This window comes from Danio rerio, chromosome 15, assembly GCF_052040795.2.
Source record: "Danio rerio strain M-AB ecotype USA chromosome 15, GRCz13ab, whole genome shotgun sequence".
In the NCBI taxonomy this organism is placed as follows: Eukaryota; Metazoa; Chordata; class Actinopteri; order Cypriniformes; family Danionidae; genus Danio; species Danio rerio.
In genome coordinates, this window is record NC_141035.1 from 23607300 (window position 1) to 23624645 (window position 17346).

A 17346-nucleotide genomic window follows, 5' to 3' on the forward strand; every position below is an offset into this window, starting at 1 on the left:
AAATAAGAAGAAAAAAATGTAAACGGGGCTAATAATTCTGATTTCAACTGTATATATTTTATCTTTGTTCAATTATTCATCTATGCTTGCAAATTGTTAGTTTTATACCAGGCAGGGGTGTCCAAACTTGGCCCTGTAGGGCCAGTGTCCCGCATATTTTATTTCCAACCCCAATTAAACACACCAAAACCAGCTAATCAAGCTCTTTTTAGGTATACTAGAAACTTCCCGGCAGGTGTGTTGAAGGAAGTTGGAGCTAAACTATGCAGTAGGGCTGTGTGATTTAGGGAAATAACTAATTGCGATTTTTCTGACAGACATTGCGATTTTGATTTGATTTACAGTTTAATTTTGTAGTCAAGCTCCAGCTCAATAATCTGTGAGCTGTGGCAACAATACTGTGACAGCTCTTAAAAATTAACTGTTTTTGTTCAGTGTCTGTGACTTTTAAACCAAGATATTTCCATTTTTAATTTTTTGAAACTCATTTTAAGGTCAAAATTATTAGCCCATTTAAGTTATATTTTTTTCAAAAGTCTACAGAAAAAAAAAAAAACATTGTTATACAATAACTTGCCTAATTACCCTAACCTGCCTAGTTAACCTAATAACCTAGTTAAGCCTCTATTTATCACTTTAAGCTGTATAGAAGCGTCTTGAAAAATATGTAGAAAACATTATTTACTGTCATCATGGTAAAGATAAAATAAATCAGTCATTAGAAATGAGTTAATAAAACCATTGTTTTGAAATGTTGAACAATTCTTCTCTGACTTCAACTGTATATCATATTGCAGCCTCATTAACTAATCGCATGATTCGATTAATCACACAGCCCTACTTATACAGATGTACTCAAATTATGAATTCTTTTCAAGTTATTTAGGTCATCTTATGTGAAATGATATAGATATTCCAATACATAATCGTAAAAAAACAAAATATTCAAATGTCAGTTTTTCCAATATCATGCAGCCCTAATCCATACACAATGCATTTTTCACACCACAATGCGGATTTAACAACAAAAATGCTGCTAAAGCTCATAGTTTAACAAAGCAGCCTTTTCAGTATATGGTATGTGCACCTGATTTTTGTAACCACTCTATGAATTTTTCCACTACTGATCTATAGTGTCAAAACAATCCAATGATTCAGAAAAGAGGAAAGTCAGAAAAGAATCAGATAGAACAACAGAATACTTCAGAAGATGGCAAAATCAATAGACATCCATCTTGATGAGTGAATGTGTGAGAGCATTAAATGATAAACTCTAATTCGCATGTGTCAAGTGCCTGTGTGAGTGTACACTTTTAAAGTATGTAATTTGGAAAAAGATGATTTCCTTTGTTATATTGCTTGATTTGTCACTTGAAACAGCTGAATTTTGCACCTCCCTAACTTCTGAAGCCTCTCAGCACATACTGAGTAGCACTTGAGAGAGCACAGGGATGCAAATTAAGGGATTTATATATAGTAGAAGTCAAAATTATTAGCCCTACTGTGAATTTTGTTTTCTTTTTCAAATTTTTCCCAAATGATGTTTAACAGAGCAAGGAATTTTTCCACAGTATTTCCTATAATATTTTTTCTTCTGAAGAAAGTCTCGTTTGTTTTATTTCGGCTGAAATAAAAGCAGCTTTAATTTTTTTTAAACACAATTTAAGGTGAATATTATTAGCCCCCCTTTTTTAATTGTTTACAGAACAAACCATTATTTATACAATTATTAATTATACAATTATTAATTATTAATCATTGTTATACAATGATTAATCTAATTACCTAGTTGAGCCCTAGTTAAGGCTTTAAATGTCACTTTAAGCTGAATACTAGTCTCTTGAAAATATGTAGTAAAATATTATGTACTGTCATCATGGCAAAGATAAAATAAATAAGTTATTAGAAATGAGTTATTAAAACTAATGTGTTCAGAAATGTGATGAAAAAAAAACTTCTCTCTGTTAAACAGAAATTGGGGAAAATATGCAGGGGGCTTATAATTCAGAAAGGCTAATAATTCAGAATTCAACCGTATATTAAAAAAAGGATATCAAAATATAAAAAACATGACTTACCAAAGACTCTCTGACGGGTGAGGTGGAGCGATAGCTGGAGGAGAATCGGCTGCTGCTCTTCAGGCCACTGCTGCCTAACCCCTCCTGTGTGGAGCTCCGTGAGAGGCCTAGGCTGGAGCGAGAGCTGCTGTAGGAGTCAGATACGTCACTGCCTCGGCTTAGGTAGGACTGCTTTAGGCCACTGCCACTAGAGGTTTCGCTCAGTCCCAGAGCCGACAGATCGTGCGTCAAATCGCTCTGACTCACAGACTTCCTGCGACTGAGGGAAATGCTGGAGGACACAGGCGAGGAGGAGAGGTAGCTGCTGGGGGCCGGAGTGTAGCTGTAGCTGCTGTATCCGGAGCCCCCATTCAGGCCTGAGCCATAGCCCTTTACTGGAGTGCGGCTCAGGCTCTCGCTGCGCCGGCCACCCAGCAAATCAGTGCGAGGGATAGGGCGACCCCGGTCCGGCTCGGATGACGAGCTGTAGTTGCGGGAGCGGCTGGCACTTGAGCTTAGGTAGCTAGAGGATGAGGAGGAGAAGCCCGAGGAGGAGCTCTTATAGGGCAGCTTGTCCCGCTCGTATGAGCCAAGCGATGGAGTCAAGGAGGAGCCATAGGAGCTGTAGTGACTGGTATAAGACGAACCGGCGTAGCGCTTCGCCGTAGAGGAGACACGAGACATGCTGGGTGCTCAGCCGTACGTAAGGCAATTTCAGGCTGCATGGACTCTGTGGAAGAAAGAAGAGCAGTTGTCATTTTAAAAAGTAGTAATATTAAATGTAGCAGGAGCAGATATCAATGACGCATCCTTTTGTTGTTACTGACAAAAACATCCTTTGAACAATTAATGTCTAGGTTTTTTATAAACAATTTAGGACAGGGGTTACCAACCCTGTTGCTGGAGAGCTACCTTCCTGCAGATTTCAGTTGCAACTCTGACCAAGCACACCTGTCTGTAATTATCAAGTGCTGCTTCAGGTCATCATTAATTGGCTCAGGTGTGTTTGATCAGGGTTGGAACTGAATTCTGCAGGAAGGTAGCTCTCTAGGAACAGGGTTGGTGACCCCTGATCTAGGTAGTCTTGAAGGTCCCGTTTCGGTACAAATTGTTCAAACATTGGCAATTATAAAGAAATTATTACATTATTTAGCCTTTTCTATAAAAATCTTATTACTTGATCTTGTGATAAAAGGACTAGTGGGGGCAAAGCGAGGCTTCATGAAACAGTTGTTGAAACGACATGTGTCGAAACTTCAAAACATTTCGAAACCTTACATTGACACCTAGTGGTCATTTTTATGTTGAAGTATTAAACTACACATTGTGTAAATGAGGTTTTAAGTGATTTAGTGTAGCAGTGAGATTTCAAGACTTGCAGACATAATGGGTTCGAATCCAGAGTGATGCAGCTATAGTTTTGAAAATGCTCTGTAATTGTAAAGTGTTTTGCTTTACCATTGGTCTGACATCCTGATAAACACTTTGATGAACACCCTGTCAGTCAAATACAGATTCACCAGGTCTCGAAACGCTTCTGAAATGATTGGCGCTTTAATTCGCTTTAGTCACATGACCTGGGTGTTTCGAATCACCTTGGTCACGTGACATGGGTGTTTCAAAATACCTTAGTCATGTGACCTAGGTGTTTTATATCATGCTTCGGTGCAGTGTTTCGAAACACTTGCGCTTCAGGATCTCAACTCTGACAAAATGTCAGTTTCACTTCAGCCATCCCTAAAAAGGACAGATTTATCTGTGGTGACAAATGTCAAAGATTTTAACAAGGAGAATTTAAATATAAACATATTATAATTATACATTTTTATTCATTCATTAATTTTCCTTCAGTTAAGCCCCTTTATTCATAAGGGGTCGCCACTGAAGAACTAACCGTCAATTTATTCAGCATATGTTTTACTCAGCAGATTCCCCCTCCAGCTGCAACCCAGTACTGGAAAACACCCATACACAATCATTCATACACATACACTACGGCCAATTTAGTTTATTCAAATCACCTATAGCATATGTCTTTGGACTGTGGGGAAACTGGAGCACCCGGAGTGAACACTGGGAGACATACTGGGAAACCCACGTGAACACTGGGAGAACATGCAAACTCCACACAGAAATGCCAACTGACCCAGTCAGGACTTGAACCAGCAACCTTCTTGCTGTGAGACAACAGTGCTAACCACCGCGTCGCCCCGATTTCTGAATTAGTTATTTTTATTTTAAAACCTACTAATTTACAACTAAACTAACCATGAGCACAGTTATGTGTAATAAAATGCACTAAAAGGTAAACACTTCAAAATCTATCTTGGATATTTTCAACCCAAAATGTGCATGAAAATTTGACATTTTAATCTTTAATACCAGTTGAAAAAAAGAAAATTAAAAAAAAAAAAAAAAATATATATATATATATATATATATATATATATATATATATATATATATATATATATATATATATTTATATATATATATACACGAATATGATCGTACAGATATATTGTGCATACATAGGTGAACTACAATCTAAAAATAAGTTTGCTTTATGTGCATTATATGTGAAAGTTAAAAAAGTTCAAACACTTTTTTGATGACCTGACATGATGCGCATGCTGACTAATGAGATAGTAATCATTTTATCCCACATTAAGCTCAACAATGTCTCAAAATCCCTTTGAACCCACTTTGAAGGTCAGCGGTTTCATTACCAGTATATTTCAGCTTCAGGGCAAGAGTGTGTTTTTTTAAGCTGAGCGATTTCAGTCAAAAATAACAGAGTATAAACACTACCTGTTATGAATTTTGAATGACTGTGCAATGCCCTGAGGTTGCGTGTGTTCTGTTCGCTTGATCCTGAAAACTTATTCGATGAGTAGCTGCATGTGACTCTTGTCCAAACACAGAACAAACCGCGAGGGGTGCGCATTACGCAACCTACGGGGGCTTCGTTACAAGCACGGGACACTGAATGGAGCTGCGGAACAAAATGAGCGCCATTGTTTTCAGAGAGGCCTGGTTCTGCGATACAGGCCGAGCAGAGCACTGAAGACCCTGCTGTCTGAATGAAACGAGAGAGCCCCCAGAGCCTGGCCGTGTGTTAAGGCGGCACAGTCTGTTCTTGTGGAGAGACAGGCTCTTGTTCACAAGGCAGTGCAGCGTCTGAATAAATAAAAGTATCTGGTGTTGTTGATCCGTGTTGGGTTCAGCGAGATGGCTCTTATTTCTTTAATCTGTCTCTCTGTGCACTCTCTCTCTCTCTCTCTCTCTCTCTCTCTCTCTCTCTCTCTCTCTGAGTGCAGCGTTCACAGATGCATCAATAATTCAGCATGTAGATCTGGGGTAGGCAGCACGCTGGAGGCAGGCCAAAGCACATGGCAGAGTGACGCTAACATGCTTTCACCAGACGAGAACTCTTAAGACAGTTGTCCGCTGCTTTCACATTGTGTTCTCTCTCTGCCCACAATAACAACCTTGAAATGAAGTGTACCATATGCTTTTATTAAGCAATCTCCTTGCTGTTCAAAACCACTGCGATACCACAAAAATCTAGTCTAATATAGGGTAGCAGAAGACCTTTAGTTAGGTAAGAACTCCATTTTATTAATAGATGAGGTGAAAACTGATTAACAATCAAAGAAACGAAAACTTGACAACTCTGATTGAATAAGGTGAGGAAATTCTGGCCAATATCGATTTAAACGCTCAATAATTTGTCAAACTAAATTTATTAGAAAAGATCATTTTATTATAAGAAAAAAAGCATTAATAATAAATAAAATGTACCTATGTATTTATAAGGTTTCTAAATATTTAAAAGGCTTCTGTTTTTCAGCCAATGATAACCTTCCACTGAAAGTTTATGTGACTATTTTCAAGTTCATAAGGTTCCTTTTACAGTACTGATGTTGGAATGTAATCAAAATACATTCAGTTAAATAGACTTGAGCATCCATTTGAAAAACCATTTAAACACAGGCACGGCACATTAACCGCAGGCCAGAGCAGAAACTCCATTGAAAATACTGGGGTAAAATTAATTTCCATATTTAAAAGACACGGCAGTGCTTCTTGTTTGATCTGATACCCACTTTATGAGGCATCTAAGCCAGGCAGTAAAGATAGCTGTTTTTTTTTAATGAAATCAGGTCTTAAACGCGCTGATTTTTTATGGCATGACAATTAACCAGTAGCCCTGGGGCTGGCTGACTGAAATTAACAGTCTGTGTGCATATACCCTATTTGTTAAAACAAGCTCACAAAAATGTTTTTGTCCTGTTTGGATCACAGTAAAAGAAATATGAATTAATAAATTAACACATAGGCTTCTTCACTAGATTCAGATTTTACTTATTATTAATAATACTTTTTAAAAGCTTAGCTTGGGGTAAGTAGTATTTAAAAATGTCTTATATTATTTGATCGATAACAGTAACAGTGAAAAAAGTAACAATTTTCTACGTGAATATGTTTTAAAATATATCCATTTATTCCTGCAAAGCTAAATTCCCTTTATTGATTACTTTAAAAAAAAACATCCTTAAATACATTTCTCGAGAAGCAACTCTTGTTTCACTGCTGATTAATAGGAAGTTCAAAAGAGCATTCATTTGTTAATTTTTCTCAATAATATAAATATCTTTACTGTCACTTTTAATCAATCACCTCTGCTAAATAAATGTATTATTTATTTTATTTATATATTTTTTTTACAGTACACTTACTAATTTTAAACAATATTACCATAAACTAAATATTTTCAATTAGATTTTGTTTATTTATTTCTAACAGAAAAAAAATCATACATAAAACAAGTCTTTAAACAAATTACGTCTCATCATGGTCGAAATGGAGCGGGATGAAGAGCAAGCTTATAATTTTCCCCACCCCATCACCTCACACATCATTTGTTTATTATTTTAACTTATTTCTTCTTTTTACATGAGACGAGACCTTTACATGTGTTACATAAGAAATATCCTTTTGGAATCTTTGACATTATATGGTTGATTTTATTTGTACATTTTATAATCTAGACGAAAACATTTCTAATAGTATACAACCATTAACTGAAATTTCATTATACATTTCTTATTTTTCTATTTTTCAATCAACTCTATTCATCAACATTTAATTAATAATTAATATTTTTACATTTTTGTATATATTTTCTATAATTTAAAATCACCTCTATTAATCAGTATTTTCCTTTAATAATTTATATTTATTTAACTTTTAATTGATCAATATCCTAACATTGTTTGAGAATCTGTTCCATAATTCCACACCACATACAGATATACACAAACTTTTTAAAGTTGTCCTTGTTTTGAACCTCCTAAGGTTTTGTTCTTCTCTCAGATTATATCCCCTATGTCTTTCTTCAAAAAACTTTTGTATGCATTTTGGAAGTAATTTATTTCTCGCTTTAAACATAAATTGTGCTGTTTTAAATGTAGCCAACTCACTGAACTGAAGTATCTTCAATTAAGAATATAAAGAATTTGTATGCTCCATATATAAATACTCTTCAACTATTTAACTAATCACTAAAGATTAGTATATTCCTAACAGAAATAAGCAACAGTGTTTGTAGAATAAAATTGGAATTTGGACTGGGTGTTTCTTTTATAATGTTAATATTCCAATATTAACACTTGTCACAGACCATTGGTTTGTACGTTCAGGCCGTGCAGTGTGAAAGGGGGTTTTATTAGAGGTCAGTAAGTAGCTGTGGGAGTGTCTCAGCCTGTGAGCGTGTGACAGGTGTGGACAAGTCAAAGCAGACTCATGAAGCCTGACAGACATCCGCACTTGGATTCATGCTGATAGACATGCTGTCATTAACATGCACAACACAACACTGCTCCTTAACATTCACATTGAACACGCCATATTACCTACTTATAGCTCTTCGGCATTTGGAAGACTATGAAAGACTATGAAGACTATGTTTCCACTTCAGGATAAAAGAGTAAAAAAGTTTTTTGTTACTTTTCTTGCTGTATTTTAAGGATTCATAATTGGGGAAGCATCGCAAGAAAGGATTTAAGAAATTACAGGTTAAGAGTTACTTACAAGAAATTCATAACAATGCATGTGTTCACACTTAAAGTTTGATCAAGACCTAAAAAGAAAATATTACATCAACAATTACGATTCATGGGGTCTCACAGTCGATACCAAACCTGCCTCATTTAGTTCAGTTGAATCTCAAATTCAGCCAAAATATTCTTGTTTGGAGCAGTTCATTTGGGCAGGTGCATGCAACAATCACACTCAAGTGCACACCAAAAGTAGACCAAACAAGAGTACGTCAACGGTGGAACACTGCAATGGTTAGTTTGTGGTGAGAACATGGTCCAAAATCCAGCAAAAAGTACTGCACATTTCTTGAGTAAACAAGCAACAGTAGTCAGCTGCGCTGTGTTATGAGATGAGGGTAAGAATTTGTTGACAGTTCATTAACAAAAGCGCCATGGTAAGCTTGTGGACAAACTTCCAAAGTGACTTGTGATGTGCCTTCGCCATTTGCAGTGCATTAAAATATTGTTTTCAAGCTGAATCCACACTTCATTCTCCAAATCTCTAGTGATGCATACAAACTATACAATACAACTATACAATATAATATGATGTGGTGTCCAGGAATACAGTCAATTAGCGCAGTCATCGCTCCATAATACCAAGCACATCATTGTGCTGGCTTTTCCTCTTCTTTTTGTTCACTTTTGGGAGTTCCATAGTTATATTTGTGCACATTAATTCTGACCAATCAAAAAGCAGCTTAGGAAATACATTTAATTACATATCTGGCCAATGAGTGGTGTGTATTTTGTCATATGCATTTTGGTTCAGTTCAGCTGATTTGGACCAGAAAAAACAAACCAAACCTGTCAAATGTGAACACATCATAAGAGTAATTTTAGAAAAATTGGTAATGTTTTGTTATAAATAAAAATGTATTTCTTATGAAAAAAAGAACCCAAATGCCGAGAGTTTTTTTGGATCTATGTAGGTAAGTTGTATGTAGATAGTAGATTTGTTAAATGAAAAACTAATTAATTGATCATTTGAATTATTGTAACAATAATTAGAAATAACTTGAATTTGTTAAAGATACTGATTTTAGAGTTTCATCAAAGATTTATTTTTTCAAGAATTTGAATTCTTTACTTATGTCCTAAAAAAAATACATTTCTTAAGAGTATTTCACAACTATTTTCAACTGTTTTTTCTCCTAATATAGAAAACAACAGATATATTTTACTTTGAAGAATGTTTTATATTATGAATCTGTCCCGAAGTCACCCTAGCTACTACAACAAAACACCAGGCCGGTAAAAAACAGAATAAACATACTTCAGTGATTCATGAATGTGTGCAGGTGTTTTGTTAGCAACACAAACAATATGCAGAAGACTTGAGGCAAAGTCTTGGGTACAGCTATATTTACCCTGAAATGTGAGCAGATAAGAGCTCAGTGGCCGAACAGACGCCTCTACCCCCCCACCAACACCCTTCTGACCAAACGCAGAGGCAAGCCTCACTTCTCAAGCCTTTCAGCCAAACCAAACTCAAAATCTACCTTTATTAACCGCAGCTAATCGAGTGACAAGAGTTTTTAACCAAATCTAGCATGTTTATTTATTTGAAAAAGACAAAATTAGACTCTAGTTTTAAGACACAGTGAACACAGAAACCTGAATGAGGAATGTGGAACACATATTTTGTAACAGTCTGACATAAAGGCTTGTAGGTCTTTGAAAAATGGAGACATGGAAATTAAAGTCTACAACTACTGTATATAGACGCACGAAACTGCAGTTTCAAAAGTTGAACCTAATAACCTCCACTGGATTAACACACCCTAAAAATGTCCAGAGACAAACTGCAATCCGGTATGTTGTTTGTAAGTGCCACGGCTCTCAGTATCATGTGTGCAGAGTGCGCTTTGCTAGCAGGTGGGTGTTAGGTTCAGGGGTACCTACTGTAAGTAGAGCCGTTCTCGGTTCTAACGGACGGAAAAACAGAGGTGGTGGTTCATTATACCTCACAAACACCGTTCACTGCTCAAACCTTAAAAAAAAACAAGAAAAAACAGAGCAAGTTTAGAAATACAGCAACATTTATACGAAAATAAACAATTTATACAGCTGAAATAAAAAAAATAATACCTGTATTGAAAAATTTTATATAAAACAAATAGAGACAGCTATATATATACACAGTTAAATTCGATATTCTTAAATTGTAGTAAATGAGAGTAAGTTTTAAAACGAAGCAAACTAATGTTCAGTATTCCTGCGCATCTATCTACATGCCAGATTTCATTACAGTCCAGGTCCTGGTTACGCTGAACGGCTGACAATAGAGAACATAACAACTGATGGCTTAAGAATGTCATGCGTTCTGCCCTACAGACCTCATAGCCTTGGATACCAGTCAAAACAGCTTAAAGTAGGAGAAAAGAGCGAGTAAATTGGAGAAAAGGCTCACCAGTAGCTTTTTCCATGGGCAGCGTGTTGCTTTGGAAGCTGTAGCCTCAGAGTGAGAGGAACAGGGAAGGATTGCATGAGCACAGTGATCCAGAATGCTCTAGATCATATTACTGAGCTGGTAAATATAGCAATTGCCTATGACCTCGGTGGGTCATTCAACACTCCTGCATTCCAATTTACTTAAAGGAATTGCATTAGGACTATTTAAGGGCACGACTGGTTTTATCATAGGATATATTTTTATTGATTGTTTTATTATCTTAATTTTTTCTTCAATAGAACAGCTGCAAGTGGTAAACCTACAGGTTAAAAAAACGTACGGCAGGGTGAAAGTAATGATGGGAGAGCTTAATAGTTCAGTAATTAAGGGAGATTGTAGCCCTATAAATAAGCACCCACATGCATTAATTCATGTAATACTACCAAAACAAACATACTTGTGTTTGATAGCTTACGTAACACAACAAGACTATCATTCAGGCTACCTTAAGGGGAAATAAACTGTTGGGATTGTGCCTTTGAACAAGGCTAAAATTGAGTTAAATGGAGGAGACCTAAGGGCTTGCACAAAAAGGTAAGTAAAAAAATAAATAATATAATATATTCAATAAATTCTGACTTAAAGTTTTTGTTCAAATATAAATAAAAGCTGAGCATTTTATTCCACAATGACGCCACTTGTACATCGTCTTATCTTTTGGGAGAAACCTGCATCATTTCCGGTCAAGACAATCTTGTTAGATTAATAAAAGTAATGTTACAGTAAGTCAGGATTTTCCAGGGGTATGAAGAATTTTGGACTTGATTTTGACTATCAAATTTTCAACCAATATATAACAACAATATTTTGTAGCAAGCAAGTACTCATTTTGCTAACTCATTTCAAAACAATGCATTAATTCAGAAATGAACAGTTCAATGTTCATATTTATTTAAAATATTTCCCAAATGAGATTAAACAGAGCAAGGAAATGTTCACAGTATGTCTGATAATACATTTTTTTTCTGAAGAAAGTCTTATTTGTTTTATTTCTTAAAAGCCATTTTAAGGTCAAAATTATTAGGCCCTTTTATATTTTTTGCTACACTACAGAACAATATGATGATCATATGAAGTGTGCCAAATTGTTTTTCCTAATATTTCTACTTAAGTACAACAGCGCACACTCTGGCTCCAAATGCTGTCATCAGCACAAAATGGCAGCAACCACATCTAGAACATTTTCACTTCACTTCTTAAGAGTAAAAATCAATTTTGGCTCTTATTTGGACTCTCAAGGTGTGTTTTTGCTCACACTAATATAATAATGTCAGGTTGCATATTATTAAATTAGTATGTAGCAATTACAATAGACGATAACATAGTCTATGTAGTGTTTTTAACATTGATGATAAATTTTGTATTCTATTAAGATCAAGGTGTGTAATGTAGCAAGTTACATCCCTAATTTAACCTGGCTAGGCATAGGCCGGTTTAAGATTCTGATAGTATGATAACCTTGGATAAAAATATCACGTTTTCATTGTGATTACTGCTCTAAAACATATTCTTTAAATATGTCATGGTAAAAAAACAAAAACTTTTCCCCCTTTAAACACAATATATTTTATTATGAGAAACATTTAAAATATTTGGGAGCAGTAAACATGTCAGGCTAAATAATTTAAATGAGTCATTGACTTCTGCTGTCTACATTAGTTTCAAAACTTACTCTTATTCTATATTATGTAATGACGGTACTTCTTTGAATGAAGTTGATGATACCATTAAATACCTGAGTGTGGCTTGATTCTGAACTTTTCTATTAAATCACATATTAATCATATTGTAAGTAAAGTTAACTTTGGAATTAGTACCTTTAGTGTTCACAAGAAACTTGCTCTTAAACTTATTTAGCCAATATTTGATTATTGCGATATTGTTTATCAGAGTGCATCAAAATTAGATCTTGCTCCCCTTAATACGGCATATAATAGACTTTGCAGATTTGTTCTGGGTTGTTCTTTTTATACACATCATTGTTTAATGTATGATCTGTTGCAGTGGCCATCTTTGCACACAATACGACATATTCATTGGCTTCAATTTACATTTAAATGTATTCATTTTAAGTATCCTTACTATTTACAACAATATTTTGTATGTTTTTCCTTAAATTATCAAGTTCACCTGCGAACATTCGATCCATTACATCAGTGGTTCTCAAACTTTTTTCACCAAGTACCACCTTAGAAAAAAATTGTCTCTCCAAGTACCACCTAACGACGCTATTTTTTTAACCAGTATTAAAAAATAGCGTCGTAGGCCTAATTAAGCAGCTACAGGTGTGCACAGTTTAAAAACGATGCAGATTACTTCCTATTGTTAAGAATATGTATTATTGTCAGTCACTTTAAACATTTTAAATAGTCTGAACATTAACTGTGCTTGCAGATAAAAAAAAAGTTTTAGTTAAAATGTGCTTTTAAAAATTCATTAAAAAATGGCGCTGTTCTTAAAAAGTAAAAAGAAAACTGCTGTACTTAAATCTAAAGTATTCATAGTAGCCTATTCATCAAAAGCTGGAAATGCTGCTTGGACCTTATAAATATAGGCTATATGTCATATTCATACACTTTTAGACAAATCTTGAAATGTTAAATGTACATATGACAGGGTTCATACAGGCACAGCCTAATGAAAATCAATTCCAGCACCTATTTTTTTTTCAAGACTGACATGCTATGTATTGAAGACCTGAAATGTATTCTCAGCAACCCATAAAATATTGCATAGGAATAGATACAAATAAAAACCATTAAAAATAATATTTATTAATCATATATTAATAATATAATAAACCTGCACTAAATGCTTGTGAAATTTTTTTTGTACTCAAGTAAAAATACTATTACACTGCTAAAATAACAACATTTTTAGTAAATAATGCTAATATTTGGTAAAAGTACAAAGTACTCTTTGAAAAAGTACTAGTTGGTTACTTTTGAATAAAAAAATCAGATTTTCATTATGAAATCACTTTTTTTTAAGTGTAAACCTGATTTAATGGTTTGATTGCTTAAATCCCAAAGCTACGTGTATAGGCATATGCACTAACAAAGGAAGTATGGTCGATTTTTCCTTTCATGTCAATTAATCTTTTTCAATAGCACTGGTAAAACTACCAAATAATCTTTAAGGCCATAGAGACACTTTTTGCCCATTTTTAAAAAAAGATATTTTTAAGCTTTGAAAGGTTAAAGTATATGGTAAAAAGATTTTTATTTAGCCTTTTATTTACATATTTTACACTATTTTTCTTTACAATATGGCAAATTTGTTTCTTCAATAGCTGTACATCACATGTAGATTTTATTTTACACTTGATCTTAATCTAAAATAGAAACTTAAAAAAAAATACAAGTACACTGTCAGTAAAAAAAATTAATAAAACAAATGACTTCATTCTACTTGAGGTATTTGAAATATGACAACAATACATTTATCAAAGCAGTGCTTTAAGAGCCTTATTGTTAATTTTGATAAATAAACAATAAGTAACAATGGATTGCTTTGATCTGTAATGCTTTAAGACAGATCAGAATACAGCTAAATGTATAAATCACACATATACCTCATCCAGAAACATTTCCAGCATAATTCTTTTGTCGTAAAGAAACAAAAAAGCTCCACCTTTGCTAAAGTTTCACTTGACAACACAGCCAAATAAGAAGACCATTAGCATTGTTATCGATCATGCATCAATCTATTTCTAAATACTTCATAACTTTAAATACTTTTGACTAAATTTAGTAAAGGAGCAAAGATAAATAATGTCTACTTTAATAGTGGAAAGATCGCGATTGTATTCTATCTGAGCACACAGGCGATCATGAGAGCACTTGCAGTTCATTTGAAAAAAGCATATTTAAGAGCTCGCATATCTGTTTTAGTGATTTGCGTACATGAATGCGCTCTCGTGTTAAAATCAAGCACTCGCCGCATTTGCAGAAATGAGTAATTGCGCAATACCTCTATTCCCGCGCCGCCATTCAGAATGTTATTAGAGGAGTGACAGGTCAGAGGCGAGTCGACTGGCTGTCGGAGAGCGAAACGTGTTTGTAGATCATCAAAAAGGCAGGAAATATGTCCGCGGTTTAATTACTCTGCTAGACATCTCTATAGTGAAAACATCCGAGAAGCATTAATCCAACAAAACATTTGTTTTTAAGTAGTTTTTTCTGTCTCTGCAACACAGAAAGCATTTGTCCCGCCCTTACGTTTCACGCAACTAGACAAGGTCGACTGTGATTGGCTACTTTTCATGTCAGTCAAATCACGCTTTAGAATCAATTCTTAAACTTCGGAAACTGATTTTCAGCAGCTTATGACACAATGCGCTAAAATAAACACTCTAAGCACAGCGCTGTGATCGTACACTTCACAAAACAGCCAATGCTGATCACATCGATGTTATATTCCACATTTGAGGATTAAAAGTGTTAATTCTTTCATTATTCAGCGATTCCTCCGCGTACCACTAGGAGGAAGCCCGCGTACCACTAGTGGTACGCGTACCACAGTTTGAGAACCACTGCATTACATCATTTAAGGTCTTTAAGCAGACTTTGCTATCATATTTTATTTTGGATTGTACTTGTTTTTCCTGAGGATGTTAATATTTATTTGGTGATTGATTTACTGATCTGTATATAGTTTTTCTACGTATATATACGTATGTGTGTATGTATACTACTCCCCCCCCTCCCTTCTTTTCTTTTTCTTTTTTTATTATTTGTCTTTAATTTTAATTTATTTATTATTTTTTGATGTTATGTCATGTTTTTTGGATGTTGTGTAAATTATGTTTTGTCTTCTTGTGTTGTTGTTATGTGATTGTGATTAATTGTGGGACCCCCTTGAAAGTGAGATGGTACATCTCAAGGGGTTTATCCCAATGAATAAATATCAAATATCAAATAAGTTTCAAAATCACAGATTTCTTCACAATTTAAATGGCATCTTTGGGTATCTTTTCAGCTAAAGATACTGTTGATCTAAAAAACGAACAAACTTACATATACCTTAGGAACGGTATAGCAGAAAAGTTTGACTATTCTAAAATTTTTATTTTTCCAAACCACGGTACTGCTTGAAAATTATTATCATCCCATGCGTAAACCTGGCTGACATATTTTACAGAACATAACCACAGGCTTATGCTAAATGTCAGAATATTTACTGCTTTAAAATCTCAAAATTGTTCAGTGTAAAAAAAAAAAGTTTTGAAGAATAATAATTTACAAAGTTAATATGTTTATATACAAATCCTGGTGATGGCGTACAATGAAACAGCATTATTTGCACAAGTTATGATTAAGATGTTGGTCTCTATAAACAATAAATTAGGTACAAGGTTTGTGACAGAAATGACAAAATGTGTCACACAGGCTGTGGTCACGTGACCGAGTGCGCGCTGATGTCTGCAGTGAACAGCGCTGCATCACTAAACTTCAAATACCACATAAAGAAACACTTCGTATGAATATCAAGTGAATACATAACATAGCTTAAAAAGAAGAAAGGGTCTGCCCCTGATTTACACGATTGCACAACACTTTGCAGATCTTATTTTTTGAATAAGTATTTATATGAATACAGTCAATCTGCAGGACTAGCTCTGCTGCAATACATACCTAATACGTCATTTACCAAAGCCTATTTGATACATTTAGACGAAACACAAGATATTACGTAATTCGTGAATCGCCTGGAAGCTTCCAGATCTGGCGAGTAAATGTGTGTGAACGGCAAAGCAAGAATGTGCAGAGCGAGCATTCAGAGCATTACTCACCGGAGTGAGGAGACCATCCTCCCCTTTACTGCCCGCTCCTTCAAGCAGAGCCCACCGTGAGAAACCCTCCACACGACCCCTCTGAACTCCTCCAGACCACACACGACAGTTCACCAGTGCTCAAAACAGCACAGACGGGTACATTTTGCTTGCTTATGCCCTCGTATTAATCCAAGCTCTTGACTTGTAGTCAAAGAAAAACGGTCGCTCACTTTAAGGGTGACGTCGGCGAGCTTTTCTTTCATTTGATTGGTCGGTCTTGCTCTCGAACGTCATCCTGATGCCGCCGCCCACACGGTCGCCCTGGCGACGGGAATAAACACTATTGAGATTAGTAGTACAAGTGCAATGACAATAGTGCTTGATGGGATTATTAAAGCGATACTTTTATAACAAACTAATTTTATTCACCCGCATGTAGCTGAAAATTCCTTCCGTGTAATTAAATGTGTTTTTATGTATTACTATAAAATATATTTTATATATTATTTAATTAATGCTAAAACAGAAATGTGCTGATTTACAGAAAAACGCAACATTAAAAGTGGGTTTGTTCTGTAAATAATTAATTATTATTTAGGCATTTAGTAATTATTTAGTAATTTAGGCAAAAGTAATTATATATATTATATATAGTATATATAGTATATATATATATATATATATATATATATATATATATATATATATATATATATATATATATATATATATATATATAAAACTAAATAGTTAGAGAATAAAATAGCTATAACAAATCAGAAATGTTGCCTTCACAAATAAATTGGGGAAGAAAAGTTAAATGGAAGTATTAAAATTCCAACAAGACCAACAATGTTGCCTTGTAATAATATTTATACAAAACATGTTTAGAAAAACTTAATCTACATCAAAGCAGGTGGAGATAAAGCAACTCTAAAGCTACTAAAAAACTAA

General features: G+C 34.6%; 1 protein-coding gene across 8 annotated transcripts in view; it reads right to left on the reverse strand.

The window, feature by feature from the left end:
- usp2a (ubiquitin specific peptidase 2a) overlaps positions 1-16631 on the reverse strand; it is a 38969-nt gene extending 22338 nt beyond the window's left edge. For 2 of the 8 annotated variants that reach the window (XM_087282841.2, XM_087282837.2), the window contains exons 1-3: positions 16411-16631; positions 10067-10154; positions 2079-2787 (exon numbers count right to left, since the gene is read on the reverse strand). In XM_087282841.2, the coding sequence (XP_087138967.1) occupies positions 2079-2741 (663 nt within the window). In that variant the 5' untranslated portion in view covers positions 2742-2787; positions 10067-10154; positions 16411-16631. Of the gene's footprint in view, positions 1-2078; positions 2788-10062; positions 10155-10574; positions 10628-16410 lie in introns of those variants that run through there. The other 6 variants (XM_087282843.2, XM_087282839.2, XM_087282842.1 and 3 more) reach the window with 3 other exon arrangements.
- Between the last annotated feature and the right edge of the window lie 715 nt (positions 16632-17346).